The 21,645-nt window shown below is 41.0% G+C and overlaps 1 protein-coding gene across 20 annotated transcripts in view; it reads right to left on the bottom strand.

The window, feature by feature from the left end:
- Window positions 1-21,645, bottom strand: part of LOC309617245 (zinc finger protein 773-like) — a 137,815-nt gene that overhangs the window by 54,413 nt on the left and 61,757 nt on the right. For 15 of the 20 annotated variants that reach the window (XR_014237835.1, XR_014237836.1, XR_014237837.1 and 12 more), the window contains exon 8: window positions 3,529-3,761. Coding sequence is in view for 8 of the 20 variants with exons in the window: in XM_082369182.1 (XP_082225308.1) it covers window positions 3,529-3,761 (233 nt within the window). In the remaining 12 variants the exon portion in view is untranslated. Of the gene's footprint in view, window position 1; window positions 2,921-3,528; window positions 6,159-7,511; window positions 7,643-18,703; window positions 20,237-21,645 lie in introns of those variants that run through there. The other 5 variants (XM_082369183.1, XM_082369189.1, XR_014237834.1 and 2 more) reach the window with 5 other exon arrangements.

The raw sequence follows: 21,645 nt of genomic DNA, 5'->3' as shown, positions 1-21,645 counted from the left end.
GGACAGATGAAATCACAAACAAGCCTCTCTCAAGAGGACCTACAATCAATTCCTCTATTTATCTATTCTATGTCTATCCTCCTCCCAATCTCCCCAGTCAGAGGAGAAACTAGGCCCTGGCGCCATTGGTGCTATTGTCTCCCTATGGGCCCAATGACTACTGGGTCCAGCCGTCAGCAACAAGAGACAGGTGCGCAAACAGATATTTAAACTGTGCGCCTGACATAGAGGCATCCAACCCTCCTGCCAGGCAATACCCCTGGTGTGATCAAGGTCATGTAAGTCCCAATACCAGGGACCTGGGACCATCAGACATACTCCCTCTCCATGTACATATCACTCTCGAGACTGCACATCCCTCATATCTAGACATGCCCATGGCCACCACCACCTCACCATCCCACTCTATAAGCATCTCCCTGACCTCCCCACATGTTGAAGTATTTTTATCACCTCCTTTTTTTTATAAAGTTTTTTTTTTTTTTTTTTTATTTACTTTTTATTTTTGGCTGTGTTGGATCTTTGTTGCTGCGCGCAGGCTTTTCTCTGGTTGAGGCGAGCGGGGGCTACTCTTTGTTGCGGTGCACAGGCTTCTCATTGCAGTGGCTTCTCTTATTGAGCATGGGCTCTAGGCACGCGGGCTTCACTAGTTGTGGCACAAGGGCTCAGTGGTTGTGGCTCGCGGGCTTAGTTGCTCCGTGGCATGTGGGATCTTCCCAGACCAGGGCTCGAACCCATGTCCCCTGCATTGGCAGGCGGATTCTTAACTACTGCGCCACCAGGGAAGCCCTGATCACCTCCTTTTCACTCCACTGGTGAGGGTGGGATTTCTGCCTAGGGTTAGGGCACCTGACACTGGACAGATGTTATCAACAGCATCTTATTAATCATATATATCCACAGCCTGGAATAGGAGGACACCACATTCCACACAGGGCTACATGGAGTTACACTCTGGAAAACAGTGAACAACCAAGAGCTGTGGTATGCAAGCTTTGTAGTATCAAGAGGGTAAGGTGCCCCTGGTTTCCATGGAAGGATGCAATTTCCTTTTCTGAATAACTCCAAAGGGCTGACAGGGAATTGAAACTCACTACAAAGGGATAAGCAGGAATTATACCTGGTCCCCTTTATAAAAAGGGTTGTTTGGTTAGGAGACCTTATCCACTGGAGCAGAGCAAGGTGGGGAACTGCTGCTCAGGCCATTTGAGGTCCTGCCAGTTTCAACACATGTCAAGGAAGCATATAATACTGGGAGTTAATTTTAGGCCTGACACCACAACTTAGCTGACAGCATCCAGAGTATGCTTGGCAAATTCATAAAGGATCCAGTAATTCTCTAGACCTCCATGGCTCCCACTAGCAGTGGCAGTGCCAAAATCTTCTATAATGGCCGCCCTGACAGGCTCCATTCCTTACCTCAGACTTAGCCACACAGAATCGACTGTTCATTTCAGACACCCATGGCCCTATTCCACTTCTATGCTGTACTTGCTGTTCCCTTACCAGTCACAACTTTCCTCCGTCCACTTAACCCTCATTCAAAGCCTAGCCCATTGGTGGCCCACCCCAGGCCTACTGATGCTCACATATGACCACATTTCCCCCCGATCTTATCCTCCAGGCTGAATGAAACATGTCAGAGCATACCAAAGTCATCAAAAAATCCTGGAGCATCCATAGGGAAGTAAGCACCAGCTCCAGCCTGACTGTCATCTTGCCTCAATTACTTCTAGGCCTCTGCATTCATCTTATTTCCATTGGCCACTTAGAATGTCTAGTCATCCGCCACACTATGTTGTCCCCAACACAACCTCCCTTTATGGCCACTTACCTTCCTCACTTTTGTTTGTGAAGCCCAATACCATGACCCAAGTACTCAAGCCAGATATTGCGTCCACAGCCCCACCCTCCCTTTCCTGGGCGCCTAACAGCTTTACACAGTAACCTGAAGACTGCCCCTCCTTAATGTCACCAAAGCTTACTCATCATGGTCTACAGAGTACCGACCACATTTTGGATGTCTCCATCCTGAACCCCTCCGCACATTTCCACACCTATGTGTTCAGGTGTTCCTTTCACGCCTCCACTCAGTGATCTCTGATACACCTGACTTTAAACATGGCTAAAACAAAGCTCTTGTTACCCCCAGTGACTATTACTTACTACAGTCTTTCTCATCCCAGATGATGGAGTTTGCATCCCTACAGCTGCTAAGGCTGGAAACCCTGGGGTAATCTCTGACTCCTGTGTTTTACTCCCTCACTGTTCACATTAGAAAAAAATCTAGTTGTCCCTTTTTAAAACATGCATCCAGAATCCAACCACTTTTCCTAAGCCACCATTATGGTCCATTAACCCTCACCTGGACTATGATAGGAGCCCCTACCCTGATTTTCCCCTCCTCCTCCCTCAACTTCAGTCTGTTCTCCACTTTACAGCCCAATGGAGCCTGTTTATAGACACTGGTAAGAACACCTCCCTCCTCTGATCCAAATCTCCCTTCACCTCTAGAATAGACATCCATCTTTTCAGGGAATCATTTCTATACTGACTCCTGTCCCTGTTCTTTGTTCTCACCTAAAAGAAAGGAGACCTGTGGTTTCCTGAACAATCCCTGCTCAGTTTTACCTCTAAACATCTGGAAATCTTGGAACCAGTTCCTGGAAGAACCCTCCACGCCTGTTTACACTGGTTGTCAATCATGAGAATACCTCTATATAAAGCCTCACATGGATTCAGGGCTATGGGTTTGGAGTTTCTCCAGAGTTCCCAGACTCAAGAATTGGAGGGATAGCATTAAGAGTGCCAGGAAACCACAATTCAGAGAACACAGGAGTGGGGTTTGTGGCCCTGAGGGACTGGGACACGCTCCACCTACCTGTGCGAATTCCACAAGCACTTCTGCAGCCATGGGAACCTGTGCAAAGAGGCAGGCCTCGGAGGAAGGGAACCGTGGTGGGGTCCCATGTGCTGATCGCCTCCCTGTACCCTTCCCTGACCCTGGAGCCAGATGACCTCAGGCTGATGGTCTAATCTCAATGATCAGTGTCCTTACCAGCTGCGTGAACCTGAACAAAGATTCAACCTCCCAGTACCTCAATGTTCTCAACGCCTCTCTGTTTTTCCTTTGAACAGCTTTTGGGAAATTTTTAACCTCTGACGTAGATCCTGTGTTTTTTTTCTTAAAACTCCCCATGACTTTTAGAGTTCTACCATGAAGAACCCTCATCCTGCTATTCCAGCCTTCGCCTCACGTTGTTTGTTCCCTGCAGACAGAACATGGTTCCCAGGTTTCCCGAATCCTTCCGCCTCAATCCGACCTCCAAGCCTTTGCACCTGCGGTCCCTCCACCTGAAACCTCTCCTACGCGCCATCACCCTGTCTGAAACAGGGCCCCACCCACGGCCGCCTCAACGTCCAGGACACCGAGGCCTGGGCTGCGGGTACGTGAGCAGGCGCCCCGCACTCGGAGCTTTAGTGTCTGGTGGGGTGAGGACGGTGAGGGGCCGGAGGACGAGCGTTTACCTGAGGCGGGTCCCTCAGCGCCGCCGCAGCCATCGGGCTCTGTGGGCGGGGCGGGGCCGGTAGCGGCGGGAGAGGCGGCCGGACGCGGACACGGCGGTCCCTCTGCCGGGCCTGAAGCTGGGCACCCCGAGCGGCGTCGCCGAACCTCAGGCCCGCCTCTATGCCGCAGGAACAGCCCCTCCTCTCGCACCTCTTCAGTTCCGTCACCTCCGTCCCTACCCAGCGTTGCGGAGCTGAAACAGACCAAGGGCAATCAAAATGGCCGCCTGGAGGAGGAGACAGGAAGTCCCGCCCGACCCTTTGTGCCCAAACAGAAACTCCTTTTTCCTGAGCCTTTATTGGCTCAGGGACGCTGCCTTCAACGCAAAGCATTCTGGGTCATGTAGTTCCCATTTCCAGGAGAAAAGGCCAAGATCCACTGCGGGGATGCTCTGGGAAATTGCGTACAAAACGTCTAAGGGACATTTTGAGAATGGCTAATGAAAGCGAAGGCATCAAGCATTTTCCTAACTTTGCTGTACAGACTGCACTTTAGGGTAAACAAATAGAAAATTAGGAAAGTTTCTTCTTTATATATGCAGAATTCCTGATAAGAATTAGGTAGAATAGGGACTGGTCTACAGCACATAAAGTAATGAATTTAATCAATGATCACCAACCAATTACTTCAGCCAAATAACTGCAAGGGACAGCTAACACAACAGATAAAAATCCAGTGGGGGAAAAATGACATTGGATGAAAAAACCCTAATAACCTTTGGATCCACTGTGTGAAGTGTCCCAGAAAATTTAATCGGCCTATCTAAGAAAGAAATGGAAAATTTTATTCAAGCCAAGTAGGATTATAATCCGGGAACACCCTCTCAGAAAGCTCCAAGAACTGTTCTGGTCGTTAAAGGGCAAAGCAGTTATATAGGTTTATAATTATATAGACAGAGGGCTGTACTTTAAATGCCATAGATGGTTTGCACAATCCAGATCTGTAAGTACAAAGTGGTGGGTCATCGTGACACCTTACAAGATCAAGAAGGCATGTTATCTTTTAAGGAGTTTTCTTGTTGGTGCTAGGAGAATGTTGCTCTTTATGGTTGAGCAGGTATTTCTGCCAATGGGGAGTTTTGGTGGATGCATAATGCAGATATACAATGCACAGTAGAGGGGAAAGAGGAAGCCAAAGGGCACAGAAAATTTTTTATGTTTAAATTATCCTTGGTTTGCCTCAGAATACAAATTTTTATTGCATCAATCGTTAACTTTGAAAAGCAGAGACACTCAGTCTTCAGAGCATCTGTTGGTGATGCAGTCATAAGTCTCAGCCCTGCCTGTGGAGTACAGTGACCAGAGTGAATTTGATCAATGCCTCTGGCTCTATTTATACATTTATTGGAAGCAATGCAGAACATGTTAGGCCATCAGAGAAATGCAATTAGAAAATGTGGGAAATTATACCAAATGACCTAGTTACGCCACCATATATATGACAAATATAACACAAGAATGTAAGACAAATCTTTGAAATAAAAGAGAACTAAGATGCATAATTAAACATAAAATAGGAGTATATTGTTTGTGATTTAAACATAATGATTATGAAAAAATAATTTTAGAAAAAGTAGGAAAATTGAATTTTCAGTTATTGGTATTTCTGTTAGTGTGAAAATGTTATTGTAATTGTCATAATGAAAGAGAATTTGTACTTTATAGACATACTGGAAAGATTTATAAGTGAGGTGATGTGTCCGGCATTTTCAATGCTGTAAGTTTAGGAACATATTTATGAATTATATTTAGAGAAAATGAAAAAGTACATATTTATACTGAAAGTTGACCTATATATAGCTAAAAATCCTTTTAAAATCATTTGAAATATTATAATTAACAAGAGATTATGGGTATGCATATATGCAATAAAAATTAAAAATCAATATTAATCTTGTAAGAAGCTTTCTCCTATTTAAAAATTTAAAGCAAATGTTACTGAAATACAAACAAAAATTTGAAAAACATTAAAACAAAGAAATGTGAAAGAATTGAAGAAAATTGAAAACTGTAGAAATTAAACCAGAAATTATAAAAACCACCTCTAAATAAAAATAGATATAAAGCAAGTTTCTATATAGAAAGGCTATTATGAATAAAAATACTAAAAGAGGTCATTTACTTGATGTATTTCAAGCAAAATGCTAGTGTTTCAGAGCTTATTAGTTAAAGCTTACTTAAAGGGATAACAAAAGTATTTATTAGAAGAAATTATAAATATATCCAACAGCTTATTCTGGCAGAGAAAATCGTAGTGGGGTTAACAGTACATAGTAGTGAGCCTGGAAACACCTTACTGATATGTACATATTGAATAATTTAAGCGGACATATATATATTAACCTTGATTATCAATTTGGACAGAAAATATATAATGCAATGAAATATTAAAATGGATTAAAAATTGAGATGGAAAAAATATTCTCAAATTGAAAATAATTTAATCAAACCTACACATGAAAAATCATATCTGTATGGATTGGGTAAAAATTTTCTCAGTGATGGGACTTCCCTGGTGCTGCAGTGGTTAAGAATCCACCTGCCAATGCAGGGGACACAGGTTCGAGCCCTGGTCTGGGAAGATCACACATGCCGTGAAGCAACTAAACCCGTGCACCACAACTACTGAGCCTGCACACCTAGAGCCTGTGCGCCACAACAAGAGAAGCCACCACAATGAGAAGTCCGCACACCACGACGAAGAGTAGCCCCCACTCGCCACAACTAGAGAAGCCCGCGCATAGCAGCAAAGACCCAACGCAGCCATAAATAAATTAATTAAATTAAAATTTTTTCTCAGTACTTTAATTTATATAGCATTCTATAAAATTGAACGAAACTAGCAAATTGGTAGTACAATAAAAATACTAAGAGTAAGAGAATTATAAAAAGGAAAAAAATGGAAATAGTTTATATAAAACCTTTGAAATGAATTTAAGTCATATACAAGCAGCATTACTTGTTTTGTATGAGGCGTAACAAAACTTGTTTTAATTAAAGAGACAAGGGCCTGCAAATTCTAAACTTGCTCTCATTATTGTACACATTGCCCATTACAAACTGCAGTTTTTTTGAGATAACAAAGGCTCTTAAATTTCCCCTGATTAGAGAGGTTCTATGTGAGCACAAATAAGGTGTAATCAAGAAAACTTCACTCTCCACAAAGGGATTGAAAGATACCTGTCAGTGTGTGTGATCAGGATATGATTTGTTAGAACAAGCCGTCTCATGACTTCTAGATAACGAACTAGATACCTACTGATTCACCACTGAATCATCAGAGATCTTTCCAGAGAGAGGAGGCAAAATACTAATAATAATGAAGATATTATGTATATATAAAACATGCCGTCATACAAGATAACCTTTAGCTTTGAGATTCTTTATATCCCTGATTATCTTGCTCTTTGTATCTTACAATCTTTTATTCACATGTTTTTTAAGTGTGTCTTGCTTTCACGAAATCTGACAGGAAGTTTAACACTTGCACTCATCAAAGACATCTTAGTAAAACACTCTTACAGATTCGATTTGCAAATCATGCTCCCAAAAGATAAAAAAATGCATATCCAACAATTGACATAAATGTCCACTCAAAAACTGAATAAAACACAGTCTTCTTACTCTTCGTGGGGAGCAAAGCTCTTAGAATGGACATTGTGAGGCTCAATGTGTTTGGTCAACAATAAGAGCAAGTATAATCCAGACAGGTTGTAGAGGAAACATGGAGCGATACTAGGCAGCCCTAAAGCAAGTAGATGAGGTGGCACCATGGCTCTTGGTCCCTCAGAATGCATCCTTTTTGTATCTCTTTGTCAGTATTTGTGTTCCAATCCCAGAAAGCAGATTTTTTTCCCCCATATAACGTTTCTTATTGAATTTTCTGAGGTATGGTCTATTTCTTCTAAGAATATGACATGTATCTGGGAATAGTGCTTACTTACCAAATTTACATTTGTTGGCAGGATGGCCAAAATATCGGCATCTGTGTATGGGGTAAAAAGTGGGCATCCAAACAAGAGATAAAGGTTTTTAATTCCACGATCTCATCTCCTTGCTGGGCAGTGATTATTATTTCACCTGTAAATGCAGTGACAGTGTCTGCAAGGGGACTCAAGAATATCTCTGAAAAATAGTTGTAGAGTGAGAAAATTACAGAAAGTTATTAATGTTGATTAATGGAGTCATCCATTAAGCACTATGGAAATCACTAGAAAAGGACTTGTGAAACCTGAGAACAGGTAAGTCTCAATGGGTGGTAAATGAAGGACACTGAGTCCTAAAATGTGAGAGAATTAAGTTGAGTCCATGGTTATGCTGGAGACTTGGCTACCATGAAATTCTTATTTCCACAAAGTGTGAATCCTTTCCATTCATGACAACCCTGAGAAAACAAACTTGAGAAAAAGAAACAGTAAGGTGAGAGCAGAAAGAGGTAGAAGAATGGAAGGAAAGCTATGGCATCATGTTTTATTCCATCAATAATCATTTACTAAACATCTCATCTGGCTCAGAGGCTCATCTAGATATGAGTTATACATCAGCAACCAAAAAAATGTGTTCTCATGCAGCCTTCAATCTAACTCTTTATTGAAGGAATAGTCAATAAATCACAAAAAAATTCTATATTATAGTAATTATAAGATGACAGGTGCTGTGGAAATATAAAAGAGCAGCAATGAGGAATGCAAGCATGTGGAGTCTGAGGATTTCAGTAGGAAATAGAGGGGTCAGAGATGTTCTCATAGTGCAGATAATATTCGAGCAAGTATTTAATGGAGAGGAGAGAGTGACAAGGATACATCAGAAAGATGTTCCATGGAGAAGAAATAGCCAATACACTTTCCCAAGGGTAGTTGTTTGCCTGGACTGCCAGACCACTCATATGACCATTGTGCCAGTTCCAGGGTGCTAGAGATATTTTCTGGTGTGTGTGTTTTTTCGTTTTGTTTAGTTTAATTTTTATTGGAGTATGGTTGCTTTACAATGTTGTGTTAGCCTCCACTGACAACAAAATGAATCATCCATAGACAGATATCCCCTCCCTTTTGGACGTCCCTCCCATTTAGGTTACCACAGTGCATTAGGTAGAGTTCCCTGTGCTATACTGTATGTTCCCATCAGTTGTCTATTTTATACATAGTATCAATAATGTATATGTGTCAATCCCAGTCTCCCAATTCCTCCCTCCCCACCCCTTTTCCGCTTGGTATCCATACATTTATTCTCTATGTCTATGTCTCTATTTCCGCTTTGCAAATAAAATCTATACCATCTTTCTAGATTCCACATATATACGTTATTATACGATATTTGCTTTTCTGACTTACTTCACTCTGTATGACACTCTCTAGGTCCATCCATGTCTCTAAAAATGACCCAATTTCATTCATTTTTATGGCTGAGTGGTGTGTTTTAATATACTGTAAAATACAGTAAAAATATGTTGGTCTCTACCACTAGTTCCTGGCACAGAGCTCCTAAAACCCTTCTAATTTCCTAAGTGATAAGAGCACTAAGAGCATCTTTTGTTCTAATATTTGGTCTTTGACCACAGTTCCTGCCACCAAGCTCTGAAATCCCTTGGAATTTCATTTTATTTCTTTTTCTTCTCTGATTGCTGTGGCTAGGACTTCCAAAACTATGTTGAATAAAAGTGGCAAGAGTGGGCATCCTTGTCTTCGATTAAATGCTTTCAGCTTTTCACTGTTCAGTATGATACCAGTTGTGGGCTTATCATATATGGCCTTTATCATGTTGAGGTATGTACCCTCTATGCCCATTTTCTAGAGAGTTTTTATCATAATCGGTATTGAATTTTGTCAAAAGCTTTTTCTGCATTCTATTGAGATGATCATATGATTTTTATTCTTCAACTTGTTAATGTGGTATATGATTGATTTGTGGATATTCAACCATCCTTGCATCCCTGGAATAAATCCCACTTGATCATGGTGTATGATCCTTTTAATGTATTGTTGGATTTGGTTTGCTAATATTTTGTTAAGGATTTTTGCATATATATTCATCAGTGATATTGGCCTGTAATTTTCTTTTTTTGTGATATCTTTGTCTTGTTTTGGTATTATAGTGAGGCTGGCCTTGTACAATGAGTTCAGAAATGTTCCTGCTGTAAGTTTTCGGGAATAGTTTGAGAAGCAGAGGTGTTAACTCTTCTCTGAACTTCTGGTAGAATTCACCTGTGAAGCCATCTGGTCCTGAACTTTTGTTTGTTGGTAGTTTTTTTAAATTGCTGATTCAATTTCATTACTGGTTAATTGGTCCGTTCATATTTTCTATTTTTTCCTTGTTCAGTCTTGAGAGAGTGTACATTCTAGGAATTTGTCCATTTCTTCTAGGTTGTCCATTTTATTGGCATATAGCTGTTGATATTAATCTCATGATACTTTGTATTTCTGTTGTGTCGGTTGAAACTTCTGCTTCTTCATTTCTGATTTTATGGATTTTGGCCCTCTTTTTTCCTTAATGAGTGTGGCTAAAGATTTATCAATTTTATTTTTCTTTTCAAAGAACCTTCTCTGACCATAACTTTTCCTACTTGTCAAGTATCTTTTTCGACCACAATGCTATGAGACTAGAAATCAACTACAAGAAAGAGAAAAAAAACTGCAAAAAACACAAACACATGGAGACTAAATAATATGCTGCTAACAACCAATGGATCACTGAAGAAATCAAAGAAATAAAAAAAATATCAGGAGTTCCCTAGTGGCCTAGTGGTTAGGATTTCAGGATTTCACTGCTGTGGCCTGGGTTCAATCACTGGTCGGGAAACTGAGATCCCTCAAGCCGCCCAGCGTGGCAAAAAAAAAAAAATCTATAGGCAAATGAAAACAAAAACACAACAATCCAAAATCTATGGGATATAGCAAAAGCAGTCCAAAGTGGGAAGTTTATAGTGATACAAGCCTACCTCAGGAAACAAGAAAAATCTCAAACAACCTAAACTTACACCTAAAGGAACTAGAAAAAGAACAAACAAAACCCAAATTTAGTAGAAGAAAGAAATAATAAAGATCAGGGCAGAAATAGAGACTAAAAAAAAATTGAAAAAGTCAATGAAACTGAAATTTTGTCAGTTTCTTAACAACAAAAAAATTCACCTACCATCTGACTCAGGAATTATACTCACAAATCTTAGTTCAAAATAAATGAAACACATTTCCACATGAAGACTAGCTATAAATGTCTGCAGCAGCTTTATCTTTAACATCCCCAAGCTGGAAACTCAACTATCAATAACAAGTGAATTGAGACAGGTGAATGGCATGTAACTGATATTCAGCTGATCCAATTGGGGACCCAGGTTGGCTGTCTCTGGCATCTGTACTATTGAACTACAACACTTCACAACACTGCTCTAGCAGGTGCCGAGTTCAGGCATGTTGATAATGAGGATAATGATGATGATGATGGTGGTATCAACAGGAGCAGTGATAGCAACAGAGATCATACCTCAGACCTGCACAGTCAGGAAGTAACAGACTGGTCTGTTTTCATACATGAACATTTAGACAAACAATAATACTGTGACATAAATACCATATTACCCCATTCTGTCAAGGAGGACTCTAAGGCAGGGAGAGGTTCAGAAACTTGCCTGGGGCCATACAGCCTGTGAAGAGCAGAGCTGGGATTCTCACCAGGAGCTCTGGCTCCAGGACTCGGCCTCCTGAGTGCTACACTAAGGAGGAAACAGTGCACAGCTCTGTGTGGGGCCAGCATTCTTGGAGAAGGTAGCCATGTGAGGGGGAGGTGATCTGGAGTATTTAATCCTCGAGAAAGGGGAATCTGTTTGAGGGGATGAATTGGTCATTCCCAGATTTTGATATTTCATGGACTTGTAAAATTTTTTTAAAAATCAGAAAATCTACATGGTGATTTGGTGCAGAAAGGACATCAACTATCATCTACACTCACTCACATTTCATTTTTAAAAAGGACTTTTAGGGAATTCCCTAGCAATCCAGTGGTTAGGCCTCTGTGCTCCCACTGAAGGGGGCAGGGGTTCGATCCCTGGTCTGGTCTGGGAACTAAGATCTTGCATGCCATGCAATGTGGCCACAAAAAGGACTTTTAGCAGCAAAGAAAGCACAGGTTGGCACCTCATAGAGAAGGCACATCTTCTACATTGAATAACTTGAGGTTTCTGAGGAACTCACTCAGTGGCTGTATCTTCCTTACTTTGCTGAGGACAGGATGTTGGAATTCAAGGAATGGAGTCGGAACAGTGCCTGCAACAAACCTGACACCTGGTCTGTGCTTACGGGAACTTGGCTGTGGCCAGTGTTACAATTCTCTTTTAAATGACCTACATTTTATTTTTCTTATATAGATTGCGTCTTAAAAAGAATATTTGTATCTCTCTGCTAATTGGGAAAACCAGTTTGACTTGGGACAAGTGGAAGTTTACCATGAAAATACAATGAAATCAAAATAATGCTCTGAAGTCCCAGGGACCTCATGGGGTATGCTCACGGGTGCCCCCTCTATTAAAAAGGGATATTAGTTTCATGTCCCTGTTCGGGCACCAAAAAGGGGGAGGGGGATATTAATAACAGTGGGCAATAGAGATCTAGCACTATACCAAGAAGACTTTCTCCTGACAGCAGCAAGGGAAAGAGCGGGGAAAAAGAATCGCTTTCTCAGGGTGTCCAGACATTCCACTTGATGTCGGATCTGTGCATCCTCTAAAATCATCTCCTGAAGCAGCACGGGAGCATGGTCCAGGCCTTAAGAAACAAGGGACAGAGGGATTAACCACGATGGCGGAGTAGAAGGACGTGCTCTCACTCCCTCTTGCGAGAGCACCAGAATCACAACTGGCTGCTGGACAATCATTGACAGGAAGACCCTGGACTTCACCAAGGAGGATACCCCACGTCCAAGGACAGAGGAGAAGCCACAGTGAGACGGTAGGAGGGGCGCAATCAGAGTAAAATCAAATCCCATAACTGCTGGGTGGGTGACTCACAGACTGGCGAACACTTATACCACAGAAGTCCACCCACTGGAGTGAAGGTTCTGAGCCTCACGTCAGGCTTCCCAACCTGGGGGTCCGGCAATGGGAGGAGGAATTCCTAGAGAATCAGACTTTGAAGCCTAGTGGGAATTGATTGCAGGACTTTGACAGGACTGGGGGAAACAGAGATCCCACTCTTGTAGGGCACACACAAAGTAGTGTGCGCATTGGGACCCAGGGGAAGGAGCAGTGACCCTGGGGGAGACTGAACCAGACCTACCTGCTGGTGTTGGGGGATCTCCTGCAGAGGCGGGGTGTGGCTCTGTTTCACCATGGGGACAAGGACACTGGCAGCCGAGGTTCTGGGAAGTGCTCCTTGGCGTGAGCCTTCCCAGAGTCTGCCATTAACCTCACCAAAGAGCCCAGGTAGGCTCCAGTGTTGGGTTGCCTCAGGCAAAACAACCAACAGGGAAGGAACCGAGCCCCACCCATCAACAGTCAAGTGGATTAAAGTTTTACTGAGCTCAGACCGCCACAGCAACAGTCAGCTCAACCCACCATCAGAGCCTCCCATCAAGCCTCTTAGATAGCCTCAACCACCAGAGGGCAGACAGCAGAAGCAAGAAAAACTACAATCCTGCAGCCTGTGGACCAAAAACCACAGTTACAGAAAGATAGACAAGATGAAAAGGCAGAGGGCTATGTACCAGATGAAGGAACAAGAAAAAACCCCAGAAAAACAACTAAATGAAGTGGAGATAGGCAACCTTCCAGAAAAAGAATTCAGAATAATGATAGTGAAGATGATCCAGGACCTCGGAATAAGAATGGAGGCAAAGATTGAGAAGATGCAAGAAATGATTTACAAAGACCTAGAAGAATTAAAGAACAAACAAACAGAGATGAACAATACAATAACTGAAATGAAAACTACACTAGAAGGAATCAATAGCAGAATAACTGAGGCAGAAGAACGGATAAGTGACCTGGAAGACAGAATGGTGGAATTCACTGCTGCGGAACAGACTAAAGAAAAAAGAATGAAAAGAAATGAAGACAGCCTAAGAGACCTCTGGGACAACATTAAACGCAACAACATTCGCATTATAGGGGTCCCAGAAGGGGAAGAGAGAGAGAAAGGGGAAGAGAGAGAGAAAGGACCAGAGAAAATATTTGAAGAGATTATAGTCAAAAACTTCCCTAACATTGGAAAGGAAATAGCCACCCAAGTCCAGGAAGCGCAGAGAGGCCCATACAGAATAAACCCAAGGAGAAACACGCCGAGACACATAGTAATCAAAGTGGCAAAAATTAAAGACAAAGAAAAATTATTGAAAGCAGCAAGGGAAAAACCACAAATAACATACAAGGGAACTCCCATAAGGTTAACAGCTGATTTCTCAGCAGAAACTCTGCAAGCCAGAAGGGAATGGCATGATATATTTAAAGTGATGAAAGGGAAGAACCTACAACCAAGATTACTCTACCCAGCAAGGATCTCATTTAGATTTGATGGAGAAATCAAAAGCTTTACAGACAAGCAAAAGCTAAGAGAATTCAGCACCACCAAACCAGCTCTACAACAAATGCTAAAGGAACTTCTCTAAGTGGGAAACACAAGAGAAGAAAAGGACCTACAAAAACAAACCCAAAACAATTAAGAAAATGGTCATAGGAACATACATATCGATAATTACCTTAAACGTGAATGGATTAAATGCCCCCACCAAAAGACATAGACTGGCTGAATGGATACAAAAACAAGACCCATATATATGCTGTCTACAAGAGACCCACTTTAGACCTAGGGACACATACAGACTGAAAGTGAGGGGATGGAAAAAGATATTCCATGCAAATGGAAATCAAAAGAAAGCTGGAGTAGCTATACTCATATCAGATAAAATAGACTTTAAAATAAAGAATGTTACAAGAGACAAGGAAGGACACTACATAATGATCCAGGGATCAATCCAAGAAGAAGACATAACAATTATAAATATATATGCACCCAACATAGGAGCACCTCAATACATAAGGCAACTGCTAACAGCTATAAAAGAGGAAATCAACAGTAACACAATCATAGTGGGGGACTTTAACACCTCACTTACACCAATGGACACATCATCCAAAATGAAAATAAATAAGGAAACAGAAGCTTTAAATGACACAATAGACCAGATAGATTTAATTGATATATATAGGATATTCCATCCAAAAACAGCAGATTACACGTTCTTCTCAAGTGCGCATGGAACATTCTCCAGGATAGATCACATCTTGGGTCACAAATCAAGCCTCAGTAAATTTAAGAAAATTGAAATCATATCAAGCATCTTTTCTGACCACAATGCTATGAGATTAGAAATGAATTACAGGGAAAAAAACATAAAAAAGACAAACACATGGAGGCTAAACAATACGTTACTAAATAAACAAGAGATCACTGAAGAAATCAAAGAGGAAATAAAAAAATACCTAGAGACAAATGACAATGAAAACACGACGACCCAAAACCTATGGGATGCAGCAAAAGCAGTTCTAAGAGGGAAGTTTATAGCTATACAAGCCTACCTAAAGAAACAAGAAAAATCTCAAGTAAACAATCTAACCTTACACCTAAAGAAACTAGAGAAAGAAGAACAAACAAAACCCAAAGTTAGCAGAAGGAAAGAAATCATAAAGATCAGAGCAGAAATAAATGAAATAGAAACAAAGAAAACAATAGCAAAGATCAATAAAACTAAAAGTTGGTTCTTTGAGAAGATAAACAAAATTGATAAGCCGTTAGCCAGACTCATCAAGAAAAAGAGGGAGAGGACTCAAATCAATAAAATCAGAAATGAAAAAGGAGAAGTTACAACAGACACCGCAGAAATACAAAGCATCCTAAGAGACTACTACAAGCAACTTTATGCCAATAAAATGGACAACCTGGAAGAAATGGACAAATTCTTAGAAAGGTATAACCTTCCAAGACTGAACCAGGAGGAAACAGAAAATATGAACAGACCAATCACAAGTAATGAAATTGAAACTGTGATTAAAAATCTTCCAACAAACAAAAGTCCAGGACCAGATGGCTTCACAGGTGAATTCTATCACACATTTAGAGAAGAGCTAACACCCATCCTTCTCAAACTCTTCCAAAAAATTGCAGAGGAAGGAACACTCCCAAACTCATTCTATGAGGCCACCATCACCCTGATACCAAAACCAGACAAAGACACTACAAAAAAATAAAATTACAGACCAATATCACTGATGAATATAGATGCAAAAATCCTCAACAAAATACTAGCAAACAGAATCCAACAACACATTAAAAGGATCATACACCACGATCAAGTGGGATTTATCCCAGGGATGCAAGGATTCTTCAATATACGCAAATCAATCAATGTGATACACCATATTAACAAATTGAAGAATAAAAACCATATGATCATCTCAATAGATGCAGAAAAAGCTTTTGACAAAATTCAACACCCATTTCTGATAAAAACTCTCCAGAAAGTGGGCATAGAGGGAACCTACCTCAACATAATAAAGGCCATATATGACAAACCCACAGCAAACATCATTCTCAATGGTGAAAAACTGAAAGCATTTCCTCTAAGATCAGGAACGAGACAAGGATGTCCACTCTCACCACTATTATTCAACATAGTTCTGGAAGTCCTAGCCACGGCAATCAGAGAAGAAAAAGAAATAAAAGGAATACAAATTGGAAAAGAAGTAAAACTGTCACTGTTTGCAGATGACATGATACTATACATAGAGAATCCTAAAACTGCCACCAGAAAACTGCTAGAGCTAATTAATGAATATGGTAAAGTTGCAGGATACAAAATTAATGCACAGAAATCTCTTGCATTCCTATACACTAATGATGAAAAATCTGAAAGAGAAATTATGGAAACACTCCCATTTACCATTGCAACAAAAAGAATAAAATACCTAGGAATAAACCTACCTATGGAGACAAAAGACCTGTATGCAGAAAACTATAAGACACTGATGAAAGAAATTACAGATGATAGCAACAGATGGAGAGATATACCATGTTCTTGGATTGGAAGAATCAACATTGTGAAAATGAGTATACTACCCAAAGCAATCTACAGATTCAATGCAATCCCTATCAAATTACCAATGGCATTTTTTACGGAGCTAGAACAAATCATCTTAAAATTTGTATGGAGACACAAAAGACCCCGAATAGCCAAAGCAGTCTTGAGGCAAAAAAATGGAGCTGGAGGAATCAGACTCCCTGACTTCAGACTCTACTACAAAGCTACAGTAATCAAGACAATATGGTACTGGCACAAAAACAGAAACACAGATCAATGGAACAAGATAGAAAGCCCAGAGATTAACCCACGCACCTATGGTCAACTAATCTATGACAAAGGAGGCAAAGATATACAATGGAGAAAAGACAGTCTCTTCAATAAGTGGTGCTGGGAAAACTGGACAGCTACATGTAAAAGAATGAAATTAGAATACTCCCTAACACCATACACAAAAATAAACTCAAAATGGATTAGAGACCTAAATATAAGACTGGACACTATAAAACTCTTAGAGGAAAACATGGGAAGAACACTCTTTGACATAAATCACAGCAAGATCTTTTTTGATCCACCTCCTAGAGTAATGGAAATAAAAACAAAAATAACCAAGTGGGACCTAATGAAACTTCAAAGCTTTTGCACAGCAAAGGAAACCATAAACAAGACGAAAAGACAACCCTCAGAATGGGAGAAAATATTTGCCAATGAATCAACGGACAAAGGATTAATCTCCAAAATATATAAACAGCTCATTCAGCTCAATATTAAAGAAACAAACACCCCAATCCAAAAATGGGCAGAAGACTTAAATAGACATGTCTCCAAAGAAGACATACAGACGGCCACGAAGCACATGAAAAGATGCTCAACATCACTAATTATTAGAGAAATGCAAATCAAAACTACAATGAGGTATCACCTCACTCCTGTTAGAATGGGCATCATCAGAAAATCTACAAACAACAAATGCTGGAGAGGGTGTGGAGAAAAGGGAAACCTCTTGCACTGTTGGTGGGAATGTAAATTGATACAGCCACTATGGAGAACAATATGGAGGTTCCTTAAAAAACTAAAAATAGAATTACCATATGACCCAGCAATCCCACTACTGGGCATATACCCAGAGAAAACCGTAATTCAAAAAGACACATGCACCCGAATGTTCATTGCAGCACCATTTACAATAGCCAGGTCATGGAAGCAACCTAAATGCCCATCAACAGACGAATGGATAAAGAAGTTGTGGTACATATATACAATGGAATATTACTCAGCCATAAAAAGGAACGAAATTGAGTCATTTGTTGAGACGTGGATGGATCTAGAGACTGTCATACAGAGTGAAGTAAGTCAGAAAGAGAAAAACAAATATCGTATATTAATGCATGTATGTGGAACCTAGAAAAATGGTACAGATGAGCCAGTTTGCAGGGCAGAAGTTGAGACACAGATGTAGAGAATGGACATATGGACACCAAGGGGGGAAAACTGCGGTGGGGTGGGGATGGTGGTGTGCTGAATTGGGCGATTGGGATTGACATGTATACACTGATGTGTATAAAATTGATGCCTAATAAGAACCTGCAGTATAAAACAACAAACAAAACAACTAATACTAAACTTTCATTGGGTTATTTGTATGGAAATATGTTAATATAAATGTTTCAGACATTACATGAAATTTCTAAAAATCTTATATGTTCTGGTATAATGTTATAAGTAATAATCCTAGTTATTACTTTAAAATGTATATCTCAGAAATAACTAATTTTCTTGTCAACTGCATTATTATGAACTTGCATCAAATCTTTAACCGTGGTCATTTTTAAGTCTTTTGTCATTTACAGATAGTTCTGGGTGTACTCTGATGATTTTGCAAATATGTTCCTATAAAAGGGTTTCATCTTCAAGAAAGTCATGGAAAAGACTCTGACAAGTACAGGTTTCTGGTAACTGACTGTACTGCTGAACTGAATGAATAAGCATTTTCAGAGCTCTAATGAAAAACTGATGAACTCATAAAAGTGCTAACAAAAGTCAAGATGAAAATAAAAATTAATTACATGGGACTGAGTGAACTGATGAGGATGAGTATAATTTTTGTGACTTTCTGTCTGAATTAAAAAAAAAAAATCCCACAAGGACTCAGAGGCAAAGAATATACAAATCAATTTTCACTGCAAAGTAAAGGAGCTGTTACAGTGGAGGATTACTGGACTGAATGTCAATATTATGACATAGTATGAGTGTGTTTCATGTTTGGTAATTGCAATCATTGTTGCTTTTGTTGTGGTCATCCATGTACAATGCTTGATGTCAGTCTATTTATCTCTTGTAAAAATAAAATACAGTGTGTGTGTGTGAAAAAAAATAAAAAACAAAAAAACAAAAACAGAGGGATGGCTAAAGAAGATGTGGTACATATATATATACAATGGAATATTACTCAGCCATAGAAAAGAATGAAATTCTGCCATTTGCAGTAATGTGGATGGACCTCAAAGATATGCTCAGTGAAATAAATCAGAGAAAGACAAACACCATATGATATCACTTATACGTGGAATCTAAAAAATAATACAAATGAACGTACAGCAAAACAGAAGCAGACTCACAGATAGAGAAAACCAACTAGTGGTTACCAGAGGGGAATGGGAAGGGGGTAGGAACAAGTTGGGGGTATGGGATTAAGAGATACAAAGTACTATGTATAAAATAGATAAGCAAGAAGGATATGTTGTATAGCACAGGGAATTATATATCATTAGCTTGTAATTACTTTTAACAGAGTATAATCTGTAAAAGTACTGAATCACTAAGCTATATGCCTGAACCTAGTATAATACTGTAAATCCACTATACTTCAATAAAAATTTTTTAATTAAAAAAAAAAAAAAGAAACAAGGGACAATGGTGTAGCATTCAGGAGAGGAGCTACCCCCACCTTTTGTTTTCTGGCCGTGCTGCGCGGCATGTGGGATCTTACTTCACCGACCAGGGATCGAACCAGTACCCCCTTCATTGGAAGTGTGAAGTCTTAACTACTGGACTACCAGGGAAGTCACCAGAGCCTGTTTTAACTGGGATTGTATGGTTTAAGAAGATACCCTGGATGAACTGATGGCAAATGGTTCTCAAGAAGTACTGCCTGACTCACGCTCTTCTCTGAAGCAGTCTATCACCCATGACCCTGCTAACTGGACCGAGGGGACACATGACCCAACCAGGCTTGGCTAGTCAGTTCCCCTTCTGTGGAATCTGGAGCGGGGACCTCAGATGTGGTTAGAGTGTGCTGGGCACTCAGGTGAGGACTTGTGTTTTTTACCAAAAGACCCTTGATGCAGACAGAAAGGTTGGAATAGAGGATGTCGGTCCAGAACATGGTGAGGAGTGCAGGGAAGAAGGACGGTGCGTGCCAGTGGTCTTCTCAACCAGCCAGTCCTGGACAGAGAGGACAGAACCAAATAGGCAGCAGGTCCATGAATGGAGCAGAGGTGAGCTGTTACCCACTGAGACCAGGAGCCCAAAAGTCTCCATTATTACCTCTTGGTACCAGGTCCTCTGGGCTGCGCTGTCTCTACTCCTCCAGGATGAAGGTTACAAACACCTGAAAAAGTCAAACCTCATACTGGGATGTTAGATGGCATCAGAGGCTGTCAATCAGTCGCTGATGAAGGTGGAGAGACCCAGCCCTGAATCACTGATTCTCGAGGGTCAAGCTCTGTGCTGTGCTCAAAGGGGAGGAAGGTGCGGCCTTTGGACATAATGCAATTGCAGCTGAGAGAAAAACCTCCCATGGGGGAAGCCACTGGTGATGACAGACAAGGGCATTCCTGTGAGAACTGTGAGGGCAGGTGGTAAGTGGGGAAATGGTCATGTTGATAATTCCAACAAAGGTTAACAGCAGCTGAGACTCCTTGGAACTCTGTGCGTGCCTGCCCAGGGATTAGTGCTTCACGTGCTGAGGTAAAGGGATTAAACATCCCCAGCTCTGGAGCTAGACTTAGGGGTATGAATCCAGCATCTTGAATCAGACACTTGTCCATTGTGTGACCTTGGGGAACCTACAACATCATTCTGACCCTGGATTTCCCCGGCAGTACAATAATAGTTCCCACTTTCTTGGGTTGTTGTGAGAATTAAAGAGAATATGTTCATAAAGCAAACCCTGGAATCCTGGCACCGTTAGGTACTCAGTGTTTTGTTACTTTTATTAATCCTCACAGGTACCAAGGTAAGCGCCTCATCACCTCCATGCCAGTCAGCAAACTGAGGCTCAGGGAGCTCTAGCAAGTTGCCCAGAGATTCCCAGGTGGGGAAACCAGACTGAGATGTCAGTGCTCTGCAGCCTCTACCTCCTTGCGGGTGGGTTGGGTGGGTGGGTCAGTGGCTTCTGAGAAGCCCCATTTCTTTCCCAAATGCACCCGGGGACTTTGGGGAAAATGAGGGGTGCCTGGCCAGGGAATGTCACGGCAGGCAGAGGTTAGTGCTGCCTAGGTCCAGTGAGGTTGCGGGTATAGCCATGGCACAGCAAATAGGCATTTCAGCTCTTCACCTCCCACAGCTCACGGGTAGAGCCACACCTTATACCTGTTTTACAAAGGGGGAAACTGAGGCCCAGAGTGGGGGGTTATTTGCCTGTGAGTCACAATATTTTGGGATCAGGATTCAAACCCAGGCTGCCTGACCCAGGGCTTGGGGAGTCTGATTACTACCCTATTTCCAGTCCTGCTAGGCTTTGGGACTCAAAAAACACCCTGTTCATCCTGATGCCATCTCGTCTCCCTCCCCAAGAGTTCAGCTCCAACCCACCAACCCCCATGATGATAGACCAGGCAAATGGGCGAACACTACTAAGCAAGGGTTTGTGGTATTATTAAATGTCTGGACTTTAGAAAGTGATGGAGAGTACATTAATAACACAGATTAAAATTAAAAGTATATGTATCCATTACATTGCACATAGCATAAAAAATTGAAAAAATTAGAACATATTATTCCAGTATTAAAAACAAT

This window comes from Balaenoptera borealis (assembly GCF_965194805.1).
Source record: "Balaenoptera borealis genome assembly, chromosome: 19".
NCBI lineage: Eukaryota > Metazoa > Chordata > Mammalia > Artiodactyla > Balaenopteridae > Balaenoptera > Balaenoptera borealis.
The sequence above is the reverse complement of the archived record's forward strand: the minus strand, read 5'-3'. Positions and strand labels throughout refer to the sequence as shown.